Raw genomic sequence first — 19,731 nt, forward strand, 5'->3', positions numbered from 1 at the left:
GGGGCGCGGGCTGGCGGCGGCGGCGGAGGGGAATTAAAATGGAAGATGAGGAGGTCGCCGAGAGCTGGGAGGAGGCGGCCGACAGCGGGGTGAGGGCGGCTGCTTGGGGCGGCGCGGGCGGGCGGGGGGAGCGAGAGGGAGGAGGCTCGGCGGCGCTTGAGGTGGTGGGGTGCGGCCGGTCTGGTGCGCCTGCTAGGCCTCTTAAAGGGACCGCGGCGTCGCTCGGGGCGGGGGGGCTGCAGCTCAACCCCAACCCCTCTTGCTTGCCTCCTCTCCATCCTCCGGTGCCGGGGCTGCCGTAGGGAGCCTCTCCCTTCCCGTCCTTCCGCCACCGTGCTGTACTGGTCTCCATACTCACCCCTCTCCCTCCCCGGCCTTGTGGGGCTGCGGGCAGGGCGGCAGCGGGTGGTCAGTGCGGGTCGTAGCCGAGCCGGGAACAAAGCTCCTGCTGCCGGCGAGCATGTGGTAGGTGCTGGGGAGCTGGCGGGTGGCTTGCTCCCTCTGCTGAGGTGTTCTGGCAAAACGTGCCTCCCTGCTGTCACATTAGCCCACGCAGGGCCTCTGGGGAGAGGTGGGTGGGCTGCGTCTCGCGGGATGTAGCGGGGGAACTGGGGGTTCACATCAAAAGCCCTTTCTCCCTCTCCCTCGAGATGAATGTGCAGCTTCGTTAGGACAAAACGGGGGGAGCCTTAGTACGGCCTAGTGCAGCTTCCAGCGTTGTAGCTGAAGTTCTCGCCTGCTTTTAATAGCTGGCTCAATAGCTGAAGTTTTCATCACGTCTGTCATGCTGACAGACTCTGAAGCACTTCTGTGGGTCGCGCTTGCAAAATAAAATCATTATTTTAGCAGGAGTGTGGGCGGCTGATCTGTGGGGTATTCACAACAGCGCGATGAGAGAAAGGAGACCGTCTCTGCCAGGCGAACTCCTGTTTTAATAAATTCATTGGGCTCATTAATGATCAGAGGGCAGAAGGACTTTGAAACAATGACTTGGTGAGGAGGCCGAATTTGATTCTGGGCAGGAGATTGGGTTACGGCTGGCCAGAAAGAGGGTAGCAAAATAGAGCTTGTAACTCAATGCCCTCGCCAAGCGGCATGAGAGATGCCAATGGCAGGCTGGCAGCGTAAGCAAAGCACTCGCCCTCTCCTCTTGCCAATGCCATGAGACTGCAATCATAGGAAGCCTTGCGCCGGAGTTAATTCCGGCGCTCGTTAAATCGTTCCATGAAGGGACATAGCTTATGTCTCGGGAGCTGATGATAACTGTGGCCTTGAGTAATGGTTTAAAATTGTAGGGCTGCTCAAATCCCAGCCGTCAGTTGTCTTTCCTCTTTTGTCCTCTCAGCTTGTACCTTGTAGGTGTTCTTTTAAAGCCCTTAGAAGGAGAAAAATACCATCACCTGTCCTTTCTCACGTCCTTCTCCAGTCCAAACTGCTGAGAATTTGTGCTCATAAACTCGGTGCTTGTGCTGTTGAGCAGAGAGGTTTCTGAAGGAGCCGCTGTCATTCTTGCAGCTGCTTTTGCAGTTGTCGGGGTTTTGGATGTCTGCAAAAGCAGTTGGAGCAACAAGAAAAGCGAGCTGTTTGCGGCAGGAGCTCTTCTTACGTAAGAGAAGAGACAGGAGCTGCCTTCTGGCATCTGTCGTGCCTTAGGTCATTTTCAAACCTTGCCCGGCAGGAAGGAGACCCTCTGCTGCTGCTGGTGGCCGCAGGAAGCAAAAAAACTAAGCAGGATGGAGCAAAGGAGAGCCCAACCTCCTTTTTTGTGGTCTGAACAGATGCCGGTGCAGTCGGGGACTGCAGGCTTTGTGCTGCTTACAGAAATCAAAGCCACCGGAGGTGTAGGTAGATTGAGAAAAGAGGAAGAGAGGGCAGGAAGAGGCTCTGCTGTAGAGCAGGCACCGTGACTGACTGTCTTGTTAGCAGTTGAAAGAGATTTTGGGTGCACGTGCTGTTCTCTGTGCCTGAAACCCTGCTGCAGTTGTCAGGCAGGGCAGCTTGGGAAGTGCCCAAACGAAATGGGCCTTCTGTTGAAGGTGTGAGGAGGAAAAATCGTGCCCAGGAGAAGTGCGTGAGCTGGCCTGGTCCTGTCATCGCATGCAGGATTTTTTTGTTTGCCTGGTGGGGTTTTTTTTGTCTTAAGGAATTTCCTTTATGTTGTTCTTTCACTTTTATCTTATTTGACATGGGCCTGAGGCGGCACAAGACAGATCCCAACGTAAAGGTGCAAGACGTGGCAGTCGTGGTCAGTACTCAAGAGGAATATGCAATAAAACATAAGAGACAGCAAGGAGCAGCTTTAAACATGTACTCTTCTCCTAATACTTTACACAGTTGAGAACTCGAGTTGTTGGGGTTTTTTTTAAGGCCCTTCAGCACCTCTTTGAGGGAACAGTAGAGATGTAGCAGGAGACCCATGGTGGGCTTTTGGGGTACGTTCCCTGCTTCTCGGTGTGTAATTTTTCAATATTCTACCCAGAGGGTGTTTGTTAGGACAGAAAGGACATTAAAGTTTCAGTGCTGGTCCTCTTGTGTGTGTGTAGTTTTTGGCGTTAGGCTGCAAACTTCTAGGGTCTTGAAGGTAGCTCTCAGCAAGAGGCAGTTTTGGGCTGACCAGAGATGCCGTGGCCTCCAAGTTACCACATCACCTCATTTATCTCTTGCAGACCTGCCTTCCAAAACAGGCAGCACTAAAATCTTAGCAGGTTGAGGGGAAAACCCCTCAAAACCTGACACAGATCTTCTGCTTCGGTTTGGTCAATCAAGTAGCTGTAAAACAGATCCTCAAGCATTTTTGGGCATCTTTAACATGGTTTCTGTTTGTCTTTTAGTTTTCTGTGTCATCAGAATTACCCAGTGCTTGCCAGAAAAAGGAGCAGCTCCCTGGGTATGTGCCACCTCCCCGAGCGACCATATGCCAGGCAGATGCCCTCTGCTCCGGCAGCTTCACCTGCCCCAGGAGTAGTTCTGGTGCAGCAGAACTCCGTGGGGCCTCTAGATCTGTGTTGTCTAATTGCTATCTAATTAGATATTTGAAATGCTTCTGAAATGGGGAGGGTTTTGCTTGTCTGTGAGTTACTGATGGAAAACCAGTGCGTGAATAACTGATGAATTGTCTGAGTTACAAGTAAGGATTGAAGCGCTGGGCTTCAAAGACCCGGTCTGGGTTAGTAAGAATGAAGATGACAATGAATGGCTCATTTTGCTTTTGCGTGGCCTAGCTGGCTTCAGTGAAGAGGGAAATCACAAATGAGAGGTCTGTTTGTGACACCCAAGTCTAATTACCTGGTTAAACTAGTAATTAAATGGCAGGTGGGAAGCTGCGTTCCAAATCTTGAGTGGAAGCCCCATGTCCAGGGTCACAGGTAATCCTCAGCCCTGACTTGACACTATTCCGCTGGGTTGATTGTTTATTCCTTCACTAACTAGAATTGGAGAGGATCAGTGTCGTCTTAATTAGTAACTTATTTCCAGTCAGGATCCATGTGGATAAAATGTTAGTCTGGCAACCCAAAATAGTTTAAAAAAAAACACCAACCAAACAAAAAGAAGAGGTCTCCTGGTGTGTTTTGGTGTTGGGTTTTTTTCCCCACTTCAGTTTGCTGATGGACAGTCTGCAGGGCAGTTAGCTCCCAGCTGCTGCCTACAACCTCCCTGCTGGTGCTTAAAACTTAACCCTGCCACAGTCCAGAGTCTAGGTCCCTCGGTTAGACTGCGCCTTGCTTCACCGATCGCCGCCAGAAAAAGAAAACCGCCCTCCAATCATCTGATTACCGGCCGCTTGGGGAGGATGTGAGCAACCAAATGTGCGCGACTGAACTTTGTCCCTCCTGTGTGGGGACGGGGATTGTCACCTGCTTGCGTCGCGGCGCTTGGTGAGGACTGTTCCCTTGAGGTTTGCAAAAAAAACCCCTCATTTCTATCGTTTGTAAATTGGTTGACGTGCGAGTGGCAGAGAGGGCTGCCCACCTTGGATTTCAGCCTCCAGCGAAGGCAGTGCGTCCACTGGTTATAAAAGTTTTGACTAGTATTGCTTTGAGTTGCTAAATATCATCAAAGTACAGAGAAGTCAAAAGGGAGGTATTTTGGAGTGTAACGCTAACTACTTGTGTGTTAGAACAAATTAACAGAGTTTTGGTGTGCAGGAGCTGTACCCTGGACGAAACCCGTGAGGATAACTGCTGATTTTTGATGTCAAGGCTGTGAGGATGGGTTTTGACTTCACAGATCAAAATGATTTTTGTAAAACTTTTGCTATTTGCTTTAGGTGTTTGGTCAAAAAAAAAAAAAAAATCTTGAAGCTGGGAAACAAAAGCTTCTGTTCCTGCCACTCAGCATTGCTTAGGCAGAGGCAGTTTGTGTGATGAGAAAAGTAATGTTTGTGGGTTAGGAATGAACAGACTCACTTCATGGTATTAAGGTATATCGGTTTTGGGATGTTGCTGTGAGTCCCGGGCAGGGCCACTCAGGAGCAGGCTCCTTTTCGTACCTGCTCTCACAGACCTTGCTGATTGACCCCGTGTGGGGACGTGGGTGCAGAAAGCAAAAGGTGATCCTCTGGATTAAGGGATGTTCCACTGCCTTTGCAAAATAGCATGCGGAGGGGGTTTGCTAGGTTTTAGCCTCTCTCTCTATTTTTTTTTCCTAGATTGATAAAGGGTGTAAATATATCTCTGATCTGGATCTCCGAGAAGTGTCTGTGTGACCTGCCCACTGCAGGAGGTGCAAAGGGTGGGGAGGGAGAAGGACCTGCAGCCTTCCCAAATGCTTTCCCCCGCCCATAACATGTCCGTGCTGGGAATACCGTGTGGCGCCTGCCAGGCTTATTCCCAAAATACTCTCATGTCTTGTTTTTCAATATCCTAGCTGCTGACAAGCGTTATCTACCTATGGAAGATGTAAACACCAGCGCAGCTTAAAAGCATCAGCGGCTTTCTTGGGTACGGTCCACTGTCAGGGTTTAACGTAAGCAGAGTAACTTGGAGAATTAATTAATGGAGCAGTCTGATTCCCAATAGCCTCAGGAATTGGAATGTTCCAGTAATTAATAGAAGATTAATTTATCTTCAGAGGAAAGAAATAGATAGCTAATGAGGAGTCATCTTGGAGATAGTTTAGGATTATCTGCCTCTGCTCTTATTTGACAGTGTTTTCAGTGAAGCAGTGAGTCAGGTATGTGCAGCTTTGGTAACCTCAGATGTTCAACCTATTTATTTTCCTAAAGAAGAGAACATTAACCAGGCCTTGAAGTTTATCTCCTGTCCTTTAGAAAGTGCTAGAGTATCTGATGGTGCTTTTAATAAGTAGAGGAGGCTTTGTTTTTAGCGTTGGCATGCCAGGATGCAACTCTAGCCTAAATTCCCTCTTTCTGGGCTTGATCTTACACATCATCTGAGTGAGCAAGGGTAGAGGGTTGTCTTTGGGAGTAATCTCCAGTAAATACATCAAACAATGTGGTTAATGGTTTTCTAGAGCTGCATATTTGAAATGTTATGAAAGTTCTAGAAGAGCAAGAGTTTATTGGTGACTAGCCTGTGCTCTGGCAGGAGGGCTGGTAGGTATCTCCTCTCGATTTCTGCAAAGTAACCTAATTTTTGAGGTAGAGGGGGGAAATATCCTCCTAGCATAAGTGATTTATAGGAAACGCAAGTCTCTGCCTTCCCTCAAACACTCAGTTATGGTTACTCACTAAATTCAAATAAAAAATAGCCAGCAGTTATCTTGTTATTCCTTTCCCCTGTATCAGCAGAGGTTGGAGCTGCTGTTATTTAGTCTATTTAGAGAGTCTTTCCTGGCAACGATGTGCAGGATAATTCTTTATACGTGTCCGACGCATTACAGTTCTCCCAACGAAGTTCTTTAGACAACAGCTAGGGCTGACTCGGGGCCTCTCTCTCTGCTTTGCAGTACGCTGGAGAGCAGGGTTTGTTAGGGAATGTGCCTAGATCCCATGTGAAACGGTGATCCGTAGGAGTCGATCTCCATAGACGCATCCCTGGGGACACGTTTCTGGGGTGTCGGGGGCCAGCATCCATCTCCAACTCGCCAGTAACATCGCAAAATCATCAGCTATATTGGTGGGGCTCTTATTTAAGATGACAGACCGTAGGAGTGTTGGATCTCAGCAGTGGGTTTGTGTCTTTGTGTCTTAACTGCTTTCCAAGAGGTGTTTTATTGATCCTTTTATGCATTTCTATTTTTCTCAGGGTTAAAGGGTAGAAAGGATGGCTGTGATGGGGCCGGAGTTCAGTTTCCATTACGTCCTCGTCTACAAATGCGGCTTAAATGTCAAAGAACAGTGTCTTCTTCGTGCTGTTTGTTTGGGTCCTTTTTAGTGCCTGAACATAATAGCACTAAAAATAGTGATCTTTGGGGAGGGTGTTTTGAATGGGGGTCTAAATGAGGCTTAGTCTTTGGTTATATAAATAAGTTTGTTTGGGAAATGAAAGCTAGGAGAGCCTCCTGAGAAGATTAATAACTGGTTTTTGTATGGTGTGACCTGTCCAGCTACTGGGTACGTGCAGCGTGATGTCCTCGAATGCCAAGTTTAATTGCCTCTCCTGTGAGCTCGTGCCTTTGGGTTGTTGTAGTGCTTCTGGCACTTGCCCTGTAAGTCAGTTCCTAATTTTATCTCGTTACCCACACAGCTCGGTGACAATGTGACATAGCAGTGGAAAGGTAATGACGTCAGCAGACGAACTGTGCAGAGCAGCGGCAGGGATATTTTTTTTGTTTTTAATTAAAAATAAGGCATGTCAAGGTGTTTTTGCTTCTTGAGTTTGTAAATTCATGCAGTGCGATTTCCCCGTCGCAAACTGCGAGCTCTGTGAGGCTGCTGGTGTCTTGGGTTTGTTTTTGCAGGGTGATTAAGGGCTGCCCATTTGAACTGCCAATCCTCTCCCCATTTGAATGCCTCCAGACCTACAATTCCAAACATACTAGTATTAAACACCAAGACTTTGCAGTGCTGTGACTTTTTGTGAGAAAAAAAGAGATCAATCCCTGCCATTAAAAGAAAACACAACTTCTAACACATCAAAAGGTGTGTGTGAGGCGAGGAGCTGCTTTTTTATGCTAGCCATCCACTTTGAACGCAAAGGAAGACTTTCTCTACCCAAGAGTTCAGTGACTATCTGGAGGCAGCTGGAATCCCCTCAGCAGCACCGGGAATTATGAGGATTGTGTAAGATTAACAGTTTTTGGATGGGGTGAGAGTGATAGGCGTATATTTGGTGGGGATGTTTGTTTTATATTATTCTGCCAGGATTTCTACGTGTGGAGGACACCTCTTGTTTTGGAGAGTACATAGTGGTTCTAACAGCCGCTGATGTTATAATTTAGAGGATGTTTTAGCTGTCGGTTACTTTGCCCCTTGGTAAGGTGCTTCCCAGGCACGGAGGAACTGTCGAGCCCATGTGCGGCGGCTTATGAACCAGGACCGCACGCGTTCACTTAGCGACTGCTGGCAATTATGGAGGGATGAGAGGCAAAAACATCGAGTATTTTGCAAGGAGTGCTCTACACAGGAGGAGGGAGGAGTGAAACTGAGACTGTAAAGTGCTCGTTTGGGGATGGGAGTCATGAGGCAGGGTTTGAAGGAGTCCTTTGAGTGAGCTTGTATGTCTTGAGCAAATTAAAGAGCTGTTTTGTTTTGTTTTTTTCTGGTAGGGGAAGCTGCAGGTTCTGGTGTCAGACGATGCAGTCAGAGGAAGTCCGGCATGTGTGAGGGCGTGAAGAGCTGTCTAGCCGTGGTCGGTGTGACAGTTGCATTAATCAGACTGTTTTTCAGATGCTGAGGTTGAACTGACGCTTTGCAATTACAGGATCTCGTAGTCCGATGTACGGACCGCGACTTTAGCCCCAGGACTGACCTGCAAAGCCACCAGGAATGGAGAAATGTGACTTTTGTCAAAGCCATCTCTCCTCTGCCAGGAAGGAGACAGGGGAGAGCAGATCAGAGACTTCCTCGTTGGCTACTGTGTGGCTCGTCATACTTTTGTGCCCCACGGTCCTTGCCGTGGGCTGTTGAGCTTGTCTGCCCTGGTTGAGTGGTTGAATGTTGTGGTTCTGACTCGCAGGTGGCTTTGTAGTTGCTGTGTAGCCCTGAACACTAAGCAAAATCAGCTGAGATGCTCTTGAGCGTGCTTTCCTCCCTTCTCTACCCCACCTTCCTGTTGTCTCTCCCCCCACGCGCTGAAGTATTTAATAAGGGATATTTAAGGAAGCTTCCTTCCAGTCCACCACTTCCAGAAGGCCCTGGGGAGGTGCAGTTAACTATTTGAGTTTGAAAAAGTCTTTTAAAAAAATCTTCTATAGCTGGATATAACCTCTTCTGGTGTGGTGCAGGCAGATGAGCTAACCCCTTCCTCTTGATTGGACTTTCATTGTTTGCTGCCAGCCGCTCTACAACGTCTTCATCCTTGTCGGGATATCCGTTTCCCTGCTGCCTGTTCCCAGACAGCCGTTCTTCCGCCTCTGCAGGCAGCTGATGGACATTTTCTCCGTCGTCCTGAGCAGCATTGGGATGGGATTTTCCTCCCAGTCCCCTTGATGGAAACTGCAGGTGTGTTTGCCCTCAGTTCTAGCTGTGACCTGGCCTTCAGCTCAATGCCACATCAAGCCGCTGGCTGGTTTTGTCCTTACAAATCACCCCTCGCCTCCCAGTACGGAGTTCGGTAGAAAATTCAACCTCCCACCCACCGTTTGTCATCCCAAAATGGTTTATAACTATTCCCTTCTAGATGAAGGCTCCTGTGGGCTATTGGCCTGTGTAGCTGCGTGACCAAGAGCAAACACCATGGTTTGGCACCTCGTAGCGACTTGCGTTCATTCCTTGCTTACTGGGGCATCAGGGAATTGCCGTGCAAACCAGTTTCTTTACCCGGCTGCGCCTGCTGTGGTTTTGGACAGCGGGGTAGGCTCCGGTGGCAATGACCTTTCAGCGTAGTTAAGCAAACCAGCCTGAAAAGTAGAGCAGCTGTGTCTTGCCAGAAGCTTGGAATTTCCTTCAGTATTGCCAGTTATCAGCTGGTGAAACTAGGATGCTCTCAGTTGTTTTTTTTTTCTTCCCTCTTCATTGATGATTAAATAAAACACATCGCTGTTTTGAAGGCTCTTTTATTAGTATCGGCAGTCGTGAGGCTCTAAAGTTATCGGTGAGGTTGGGGAAGGTTACCTAAATAGAGACTGGGGCTGAAAGCCGGCTTTATTTTTCTGTTTAGCAAGGTTTGCCTGCATAATTGCTCCCATTGCAAAATGTAAACACCTTTGCTAAGGTAGATGCAAGCCTTGGACAGAAGTTGACATGCTTACAGCCACGCTCCGTTGGCATTTAGGGATGATTAATACGTCTTTCCGCCGATTGATGACTCGGCAGCTATGTTGCAAAGGGAAGGAGAAGCACAATAAGGCTCTGCTCCTGCGAGTCCTTGGGTGCATATCAGGCAGGGTAGGGAGTTTTTTGTGAAGGAGGGTTATTGCAGCAAGCAGCAGGAATGCGGACCTGCCGGCTAGTCCTCCGAATGGCTGCACGCTCTGGGGCTGAGCTGCCCTGCTGAAATCAAGCGTATGGACTGATGTGGATCACCCCGGCTGGCTTCTGCTGCTACTTCTTCTGCCCGAGAGGTTTGGCGCCAGTTCCTGCTCGGATCTGGGGATAGCTCGCTGCGTATTCCTGTGGCTCTTTACCCTTAATAGAGCTTTTTTGCCAGATGAAGTCCTTAAAATGAAAGATGAGCGCCTCGCAGCTGCCCTTTCACGGCGATACACAAAACCCTCAGCCTGCTGTAGGTGTACTAATGGCTACGGTAGAATAGATGTGGTGGCTTTGCTCTTCTCTGCCTCTTGATTTGCAAGTCATCCTCAGATGGAGACGCACGCTCTCTCTGCCCCCTTTACAGTATCGCCTTACGAAAGACTGAAATTAAATGCGCGTGCGGACAGGCTCAAATGCCGATCTCCAAGACGAGCTTTCAGGTTTTTATTTTCATCTCCTTCCTTTCTAGGAAATAGACAGACGGTTGGAAAAGAAGCTGAAGATCACACAGAAGGAAAGGTAATGATGCTGCATGGTTCGGTAAAAAAAAACTTATTTTCCTGAGGTGCCGTTGGACGTCCGAAGGCCCGGGGAGCGGGAACAGTGGGGAAGCAGGTTCAAACTGAGCAGAGCGCGCTGGGTTTGAGTTCAGAAATAGGGAATCTCTGTAATCATGCCACTAGATGGCCCTTTCGATCCATAGCAGGGTAGCGGATAGCTTCTTGAGAGTGATTTTATTTCAGAGCCGGGTCTTCCAGACTGGATGTAGCTACAGCTTTGGGGAAGCCATTTAAGAAAAAGACACTCAAAGGAAGAAATGGGTGAGTCAGGTAATCCCAACTCATGGCCCTAAATTGGCTTGCCGTGTCTTGCATCAGTAAGACTTTCTTTTCCTGCTTACTTTGGATTGGGGCAGGGGTGTGTGTGTGTTACTGTCTTCTAGCAGAAACATTTCTAATCGCTTCTGACAAGTCTTTTGTCGGTGATTTGGTCTGTCGTCCCCCCCGCCTTTGATTCGTAGTAGGCCACGTAAAGAGTCATGGTGTTACTTCTCTGGAAATTCCACACAGAGAAGGGACCATTAAAAAAATTCAAAGGGTGAGACAGGGGCCACGGCTGGCTCTGAGAAGTGAAACGGCAGGGTTGGAGCGGAAGGCCGGGCATCCTGGTTGAGAGGAGCCCTAAAAGTCCTTGCAGGGAATGCAATCAAGGTGCTTATACTGATATTTTTGAATAGAAGTGCTAAAACATTTGCTCAGTGTCCGCTTCCCTTTGCTTTGGTTGAGTTTAAAGATGTTGAACGCAGCAGGGACTGGTTTTCTGTCCCTTCCTGAGCTAACCTCTTGCAAACCCGCCTGCTGCTCTAGTTTAAGGTTACAAATATAACGAGGTCTTTAATTATTACAGGCTGCCTCTTAATCACGGGAATGACATCTGACTGGGAGGAAATCACAACGCAGAGCGAAAAAACGTGCTTGCCGTAGAAAACAAGTACCAACCAAATGTTTTTCTTTTAAACAGTAGAAAGTCAAAATCTCCTCCTAAAGTGCCGATCGTGATTCAGGACGACAGCCTTCCTGCAGGTCCTCCCCCGCAGATCCGCATCTTGAAGAGGCCGACTACCAACGGCGTGCTTAGCAATCCCAACTCCGCCAGCAGACCGGCCTTCCCTGTGAAATCCTTGGCGCAGAGGGAGGCAGAGTACGCGGAAGCCAGGAAACGAATATTGGGCAGCGCGAGCCCCGAAGAAGAGCAGGAGAAACCCATTCTAGATAGGTGAGGGATCCATTTTGTTTAGGTGAGAGCGGCCTTTTGTGCTGTGGCATCTCTGTGGGTGCTCCTTGCAAACACCCTCCTGTTGGAAGGAGGGGAACTGGCTCCTTGAAGAGTAAAGCGAGGCCAGCAGGGAGAAAGGAGTGCTTTGTGAGCAAGCAGGGCACCATAAACCCCAAATCTATGGGAGTTAGGGGAAGTGCAAGTGCCTGATAAGGCCATAAAAGGTTATCTTAGACCCTTGGAGGAGTGTGCTGGGGGTATGGAGAGCAGTGCGGGCAACCAGAGTTATCATGGCCGGACATATCCTCGTCTTTCCTGAGGTTTTTGACTTAAGGGAGCCGCCACATGCAGGCAGGAGAGTAGAGCATAAACAGTCTTAACCGAGTGCAGGTTATTTGAAGGCACCGTGCTCGCCCTTTTATTTGCAGCATGGCTTTCGGCTGCTCTTTGGAGAGAGATGAAGGTCGAGTTTGATTTTGGTTGCGTTCCCCATCCCAGGAATGATTGTCCCGTGGCAGCGACTCCCCACCGAGGCGGGCGCAGGAGTATTTGTTGAAGGTGTCGAGCGTTACGTGGTGTTGCCTCCTCTTCTCATCTCCTTTCTCTTTGCGCAGGCCGCCGAGGATCTCCCAGCCGGAAGACACCAGACAGCCCAATAATGTGATTAGGCAACCCCTGGGTCCCGACGGATCACAAGGCTTCAAACAACGCAGATAAACGCGGGCGAGAGATGCTGCTGCGGAAGGCAGGGTCCGCCGCCACGGCTGGCGTTGCCGTGGATGGACAAACGGACTTGAGCAAAGGGAACTACCTGGTTTATTTGCACTGTGATCCCCTTTGCTCTGCCCACTGTGACCTTCAACCCCACGCACTGTGACGTCCCCTCTCCACCCACTGTGACCGGCAAACCAAGGAAGGTTGTCCCCACGTGGCTGTAAAAAGGAAAGGGGACGAGGGGAGGGGATTCAAAAGGACTCAGATGGGTGCAGGGAGTCGTGCGTGTGCCATTTGGGTTGAAGCTAGCGCCAGCAATAATGTCTGTTGTACTCGTAACCTGGGATTTAAGGAAAAAAAAAAAACAAACCCAAAAAGTGGGAAGCCTCCCCAGATACGCATGTTGTCCTCATCACTTTAAGAGCAAGTTCTGTTTCAAAGGATCTCTTTTATTTTTTTTTTCTTGTTTGTTTTCTGTCTATCTGATCAATGGAGTGCATGGGAAGGGTTTTAACTGTTTTAATTGAGAGAGGTAGTTAAGTGGTTCGAAAAGGAGTTTCAGTGAATTTCTGCGATTTTTTTAATGCCTTGGGTTTGGCAAGCTCTTGTTCTCTGTTTGGACTCCCGGATACCTGGCTTTTCCGATGGCCTTGGGAGCCAGCGGAGTCCGATGACCTAGTTTACGTCTTGCACCTGTTAAAGCTTGGCTACTATTTTCTGCTGGCTTTGAGGAAAAGCTTAAAATACATCTCTTTTTTTTTTTTTTTTTTTTTTTTTGAGGGGGGGAGAAGGGAATGTAGACAGGTCCCATGAAAATGCCTGCTGCCCAGCCGCTGTTTGTGGCAGAGCGTGCCAGGCGGCGAAGAATTAGGGCTCCGTTGCGAGGAGGAGAATAACTGGCACCGCTCTGGTCCGTGAAATAAATGTGGGGAGGAGCCCCCACTCCGTACAGCTCGCGCTCATCAAGCGGCTGACATAATGACGGGGAGCGGAACGTCCCGAGGGTCCGAATCCGAAGTGGCTTAATGACGGAGCAAAGGCTCCGATCCCTCGGTCACGGTACGAGCTACGTTCGCCTCTGGAAATTGTAGACGTTGGGAGCAAAAAAAAACGCCTTGGATAGTCTGGATGATTTTCCCCTCATCTTCCTGGCGGCAGCTGGCTCCCCGCAAGACTTCAGGGAAGGGATTTTTCCTCCTCCGGCTCCCGGGAAGAGGACAGGGAGGCTGGTTGTCCGCAAGAACATGGATGTTCCCCCCTGGATGAAGCTGACCTACCTTAATACTGCTTAATATCGAGGGATTAGATGAACACTAAATGCCCTCCTTGGAGGGGACGGTACCTAGAAAACCATTTCTGGTTATCGGTGGATTATTCTGTACGGGTGCAGCCTTCCCTGCTGGTTCGTGCTCAGTAGGCTCAAGGGTAAACGAGCAAATCTTGATGTCTTCTATGCGAAGGGAAGCAACCGTACAAAAAGAAGTGTATGGAAATACAGCTTAAAAAAAACAACGGTAAAATAAAACTACCTGTGTATCAAAAGAATCTGCTAGAGAGTTAATTAGCTGATTAAAGCTGCTTAAAGCACTGAGGATGGTGGTGAGGTGGGGGTGGGCGGACGGACGTACCCTGGGTATCCCCAACCACCAGCACTGTTTTTGGGGGGGGTCCGTCTTGTATTTATCCTTTCCCCACCCCGCCCCAGGCTGGTGGTCAGGATGAGACCTCGGGGAGCGGGAGGGGAGAAGGACATCAGCAATAACCGCAATCACCGCGCCTTTCCTTAATTATTGCTAAAAATAGCTATTAATGGCCAAAACTCCCCAAATTCAGCCTTTTCCTGGTGTAGCTGGCCAGTGTTAAAGTTGCCGCGTCTTCTGGCACCAAAATCTCCATTTCTGGCACCGAAATATCCGGCACCGAATCTCCCGGCTCCTCTGTCCCGGTGACCAGGATACGTCCCGCCCGCGGGCAGGGCTCGGCGGCGTTCCTGCGGGAAGCCCTTCATCCTGGGAAGGTGGAGGATAAACACGGTACCGTGTGTTTTCACCCCAAAACCTGCGCCAATGAGAAAATGTTTTATAAATTGTATTTTAAATAAATGTCTTTAAACTTTTAATGACTTTTTTTTTCCCCCCCCTCCTTTATCCCCATCTCTCGCAGGGCTGCTACAAGAGGGATGTTTTGGTGGCAGCTTAAAGCTCCCAGCGTCAGTAGATGCCTAGAAATTCATCAGGAAGGTAAAATCTGGGAGCGTTCGGCTGTAATTGTGCCGGTATTTACCTGAAAAGGGGAAAATTTGCCCCGTTTTTAGGCTCGATGGGTCCAAGGTGGGTTGGAAGCGGCAGTGCTCAGGGGGAAGATATGGTTTCCAAAGCTGGCTGGGAGCTCTGCCCATGCTGCCTCTCACCGTGGAAGATAAAAGAAGCGATTTTTAATTTTATTTCATTTATTTTACTTATTTTTGTGCCATGTGCTGGCCTCCGCCCTCCGGCGTTGGGCTCGATAACTGCCGGGGAGGCAGGGGCTGTCGGGGGCACCTCTGGCTGAGGTGAGGGGAGTTCAGGGTGTGTTGGCAGCTGCCGCAGGAACTGACTCCCTTTTAATTCTTATTTTTAATATTTTATTTTATTTTTTAATGTGAAATAGGGTGAAAATAAAAGGTGACTTTTTAGTGACTCGGAGTAGCTAAAGGGAAGGGAGGGTGCTGCAGGAGCAGGCCTGGTTGGCAGCGTGCCCGGACAGCGCCCAGGCTGGGAGCTGGCTGCAAACAGGCGCTGTGCAGCCTCTTACGGCGACGGGGTACGGGTTCCCAGTTCGAGCAGCTCACTGGGACCAGTTCCCCCCCCCCGCAGTGGAGCCTCCTACCGGCCAGGGGGCGCAGCGGCGACGGGTGCGGAAGCGCTTCCCCTCTTCTCGTCCTCGGTCCCGCCCGGGGAAAGGGGGCGGTACCATGGAGGCGGTCCGTACCATCGAGGCGGAGGCCAGAACGGCGCCGGGCGGAGTTCCGCCGCGATGGCGGCCATGGCAGCGGAGGAGGAGGAGTACGAGGCGGTGCTGTGTGTGAAGCCGGCGGTGCACGTCTACCGGGTGCCGCCGCGGGCCTCCAACCGCGGCTACAGGTGGGGTTTGCCCCTCTCCCGTGGGCCCTGTCCCGCTGTGGGGTGCCTCTGCCCTTATTGGCTTACATGGCGTATGTCCCCTCCCTCCCCATAGGGTGTCAGTCCCTCCTGTCATGGGAGTGTGTGGGGTCCCCTCCTCATAAGGTGTATGGGATCTGCCTGTCGCTGTGGGGCAGCAAGGCCTGCCTCTCATGAGGTATCTCTGCCCCCCATCCCAGCCCCACACCCCCAGCCGGGTATCTCCATCCCCCGGGTGTCTTTCAGGGCTCCCCTCCTGTCAGTCCTCAGCCTGGACTAAAGGTTGTCCTGGCAGAGCCAGGCTGTAGCTAACGCAGCTCAGCACCTCCGAGAAAACCGCTTTTGAGCTGGAGATCCTGCGGAAAGGGAAGCGAAACCCCTTGTGCAATTCTTGCCCAGTCCCGCTGGGACCTGACGCCTGGCTTCGCAGGGGGTTGGCTGCTTTGGGCTGAAACAAGAGGCCTTGTGATGAATCCACCTCCTTCCGCAGCGAGCGCGGGTGCACGTGGGTTCTCACTTGAGCCGCTTTGATACTGTTAATGAAGGAAGTTGAGTAGATGGTCTTCGTGATGCATTATGCGGGCATTAAAATAGGTCGGTGGTGGTGTTTGGGACCTGAGGGGGAACTCAGACATTCGTTGCTGTTTGCCCTCTCTCCAGAGCTGCAGAGTGGCAGCTGGACCAGCCGGCATGGAGCGGCAGGCTGCGGATCACGGCCAAGGGCAAGATTGCGTTCATTAAGCTGGAGGACAAGACTTCAGGTGAGGAGGAGGGAAGGCAACGGCTCCGCGCCTCTTTGTGGGGAGAAAGACAGCGCAGAGACGCTACGCCCTGGCGTTAACCCACTCCCGTTTCTCTTTTTTAGGAGAGCTTTTTGCCCAGGCGCCAGTGGAGCAGTTCCCTGGCATCGCCGTGGAGAGCGTGACAGACTCCAGCAGATATTTCGTCATCCGGATCGAAGATGGAAACGGTACGTCGCAATACCTGGGGGACGAGTTGGGGGAGTCGCCTCAGAAAGTCTTCAGTGCCCTTGCTGCTCTCATTTGTGATGGATTCCTGCTTTCAAGGGCTAAATATTCCCTGCAAAGGGATGAATTATCTTGTTCCCACACATCAGCCATGCTCTGTCCTTCAGTGGGAATAAAAACAGTTTAACTTTGCTGCTCAGCATTAGCGTGAGGATGCCTCTCTGTGCAGGATTGTTGCCATGACGCCAATCTCTGCTTTGACTCGCATATATTAATTTAAAAGCTGGTTTTACTAAGCCTATATGTGCAACCAACAAGCTAAAGATATTTCCAGTCCCATATCTCAGTCTCCTGAGTCCCAGCTCCAGCTGGAGGAGGCGGCAGACTCAAGGGTGTGCGGGACAGGGTGTCCCATCCCTCTTCCTCCACTGCTTTGTGATTTCAGCCCGTATTCTTCCTCCTTCCCCAGGCCGCCGAGCTTTCATCGGAGTCGGCTTTGTCGACCGAGGGGATGCTTTTGACTTCAATGTGGCTCTCCAAGACCATTTTAAGTGAGTTTGTGCCTTTCCCTGTGTCCTCTCAGCTTGATGGCTTCTTGCGGATGCCCACCAGAAATGGCAGGGGAGAGGAAGCTGTGAGCTCCTGTCGTGCTTGAGCAGGCAAGCGTGGTGTAAGGAAGTGGAAACGCGTGTTTCGCTGCGCAGCCTTTGTGCAGGCAGCTCTCCCTTTCTCTCGTATTTCCCAGCAGGCTCACAAATTGGGCTTCCCAGTTCAAAATTGGACAATTCCCTAATTCCTTTCCTTTTTTTCATGTGCCACCGATAAGGGGCTGCTCCTGAGGGAGTGGGATGCTGTTCCAGCCGCTGGCAGACAGTGGGGCTTTGGGTCAGGATGGGATGTGCTGCTGGCTGGAGGATCTGTGCCGCTCGAGCGCTGACAGCCGCTGGTGGGGATCATTCCCCTGGCACTGCCCATATCATGTCACTCTCTTGGGCAAGGTCTCAGATCACATCCAGCACCTTTAAAGAGCTGCTGCCGGGCAGAGGGGATGATCTCGGGCAGGATTTGTCCGGGAGAGTCTCAGGCTGGTGGTAGACATGTCCTTTTCTGCTTATTTAATTCCTGCAGATGGGTGAGGCAGCAGAGCGAGCTGGCCAGACAGGCCGAGAACCCTGATCAGGGACCCAAACTGGATCTGGGTTTCAAGGAGGGGCAAACCATCAAACTCAACATTGCGGTGAGGGGCTTTTCCGGCTAAATCCACTCCCGGCCTTTCCCTTGGGTGGCACAGTGGAAGCAAGAGCTTTGTCCCGAAATCCCAATGCAGGGGGAAGCTCAGTACAGAGCCCTTTGTGATAATGCCCCGTGCAGTGATTTGCAGAGGGGTTGTATTACAGTTCCCGGTTACAGAACCAGATCTGTGGGTTCGTCGTGGGGATTTGCAGGGGAAAAAAACCATCCTTGGTTTGACCCCTCTTGCTCCACCAGCAGTGGGACGTCACAGCGCAGCAGTTTTTTCCCCAGAATAGAGCAGCTCGGCTTTTTGCGCGCCGTGGCTGGGAGGAATCGCTTTCCAGCTCTTGATTTAAATGTGACACCACCCAACTTTCCCTCTCTTCTTTCAGAATATGAAGAAAAAGGAAGGAGCAACAGGGAACACCAGACCGCGTCCCGCGGGTCCTGGGAGCCTGAGCTTGCTCCCACCACCTCCCAGCGGAAAATCTTCTGCTCCAGTTTGTTCTTCCGGAGAGCGTCCGTCTTCGCTCTCCACACCCACCCAGCTCCCGGGCACCCCCATCACAGGTCTGTGGTCAGGCAGCAATGACTCTCTTAGAGACAGTTTTATCCATCAAAGTTGGGAAAACAGAGGGGGAATTTGGGAGTAAGAGTGGGACATAACCCCTGGTGTTTGTTTTCTCTCTTCTGGCTTTGCTGGCCGCCGACAGACTCCCTCTTGTCCTGGCCGCAGCCCGCTGCTGCTCCCTCTGCCGCCGCCGACACCTGGGGAGACTTTGCCAAAGCTTCGGGGTGAGGCCGTGGTGGGGTTTGCGGGTGACGTGGGTGATCCAAATCCTACTTGTTTTGCTGAAAACCCTTGCTGGGGTGGGGGCACCGCTCCATCCAAACACCCGTTTGGGATTTAAAAGCAACTCTGACAGCGTGTGTTGCAGATTCCACGAGTTCAGCGCAGGTCCGTGGGTGTTTGCCGCCTTCTTCCTCCCAGTGCCACGGCACGACCCGTCTTCCCCCACTGACTTGGGCCGCTCTGTGCAGTGGGGAGAGTTTTGGGGTGACCCCAGAGGACCCAGTTCGGGCTGCCCAGCTCCCTCCCTGCGTGCTGCGGTCCCTTGCAGTGTCTCAAACCTCTTTTTCACGCTCTTTTTTTTCTCTCTCTTTCTCTCCAGGTCAGCTTCTAACCAGACTCAGGCAAACACAGGCTGGGTTCAGTTCTGACCCCAGCCCCTCGTCTGTTCTTCCCAGCCCGGGTGCTGGGATCGTCGCAATTCCTTCGGGACCAAAGCAGGGGCTTCGGGACACCCCGCTCCTGCCCTTAAATCCCCTGCCCCCAGCATCAAAATGCTGAAATAAGTGCCAGAGAGCAAATGAACGCGTGCCTTAAAACACTCCGAACCGCCGCCCTCCGCATCGGGGGCCTTTTATTTTCTACAGCAAACCTCGGAGGCTTCTCCTTTTCTGCAAAAAAAGCCGTCAGCTCGATCACCTCTCCTTAATAACGAGAAGGTGAGCGAGTGCTCAGAGCAGGAGGACTCTTGCTCGCAGCGCTGCCCCAGCGAAGGTAATTTTCGCTAAAGGTTTATACGATGGAGCCTCCTCGGCGACTTCTCGCTGGATAAATCCTTCCCTGGGCGGGGAGCATCCTCCTGGAGACATCTCACCTGCAAAATCCAGACGAACACCTTGTCAAGAAGCCGAGCGTCGCCCTGTTTTTTTTTTCCGAGCGCTTAACTCCGCGATGTGGGAGGTGGGGAGCCGGACCGCTGCTTTTCGATGCTGAAATTCCTAATTTCTTGCTCTGGGAAGTTTTGTTTGGTTTCCCCCCCACCCCGTCTGTTTTCAAGACGGATTTTTACTTCTTTCTGCGGACATTTTATTAAGTGACATATGCCACGAAGGACAGAATGTCGGTCTCTTTGACAGAGCTGGGGTTGAGATTCCTCTTTAAACAAATAAATATTTTCTTACCTATTTATATTAAGGCCTTTCAGTGTACAAAGTCCTGCTTATTTTTTTTCAGTGCCTCGGATTTTTATTATTTCCATTTCCAGCTGGATGACGAGCATTTTATTTGCAGAGCTTAACCTTGCAGCAAGCGTGCCAACCCAGGTGAGAGATGTAACACTTCAAAGTGACTAATAAAACGGTTTTGATGCCAAATAGGAATTTTTTTTTAACCCTCCCTGCCCCGTGTGGGCTTGGAGAGGGCTGTGGGTTTTTTTTGTTGTTGTGGTTCCCCCTCCTTGCTGGTGTCTGGGTCGGACACAGCGAAGCACAACAGACGCTTGTTGCTTAGCAGTGGTTTTCTGGTTGTGAAGGACTCGGGGAGGGAAAGGTAAGGAAAGAAACAGGGTGGGGGGGA

The 19,731-nt window shown here is 50.8% G+C and overlaps 2 protein-coding genes across 3 annotated transcripts; both read left to right on the forward strand.

Moving 5' to 3' along the window:
- Positions 1-23: 23 nt before the first annotated feature.
- Positions 24-13,233, forward strand: SZRD1 (SUZ RNA binding domain containing 1; the record flags this gene model as incomplete). Of its 2 annotated transcripts, none has more annotated exons than XM_082009492.1 (4): positions 24-89; positions 10,005-10,054; positions 11,057-11,311; positions 11,926-13,233. In XM_082009492.1, the coding sequence occupies 4 exons, from the start codon at positions 39-41 to the stop codon at positions 12,026-12,028; spliced, it is 459 nt and encodes a 152-aa protein (XP_081865618.1). In that variant the 3' UTR covers positions 12,029-13,233. The 2 variants fall into 2 exon arrangements, with proteins under 2 accessions (XP_081865618.1, XP_081865617.1); XM_082009491.1 differs by having other exon boundaries at positions 39-89; positions 11,060-11,311.
- Positions 13,234-15,040: 1,807 nt separating this feature from the next.
- On the forward strand, positions 15,041-18,587 carry NECAP2 (NECAP endocytosis associated 2; the record flags this gene model as incomplete). The annotated part of the gene is made up of 8 exons (XM_082009503.1): positions 15,041-15,147; positions 15,826-15,926; positions 16,031-16,135; positions 16,603-16,684; positions 17,262-17,370; positions 17,759-17,936; positions 18,080-18,161; positions 18,539-18,587. The coding sequence occupies 8 exons, from the start codon at positions 15,041-15,043 to the stop codon at positions 18,585-18,587; spliced, it is 813 nt and encodes a 270-aa protein (XP_081865629.1).
- Positions 18,588-19,731: the final 1,144 nt, after the last annotated feature.

The sequence above is a fragment of the Phaethon aethereus genome (assembly GCF_964289735.1).
Source record: "Phaethon aethereus genome assembly, chromosome: 21".
Lineage (NCBI taxonomy): Eukaryota > Metazoa > Chordata > Aves > Phaethontiformes > Phaethontidae > Phaethon > Phaethon aethereus.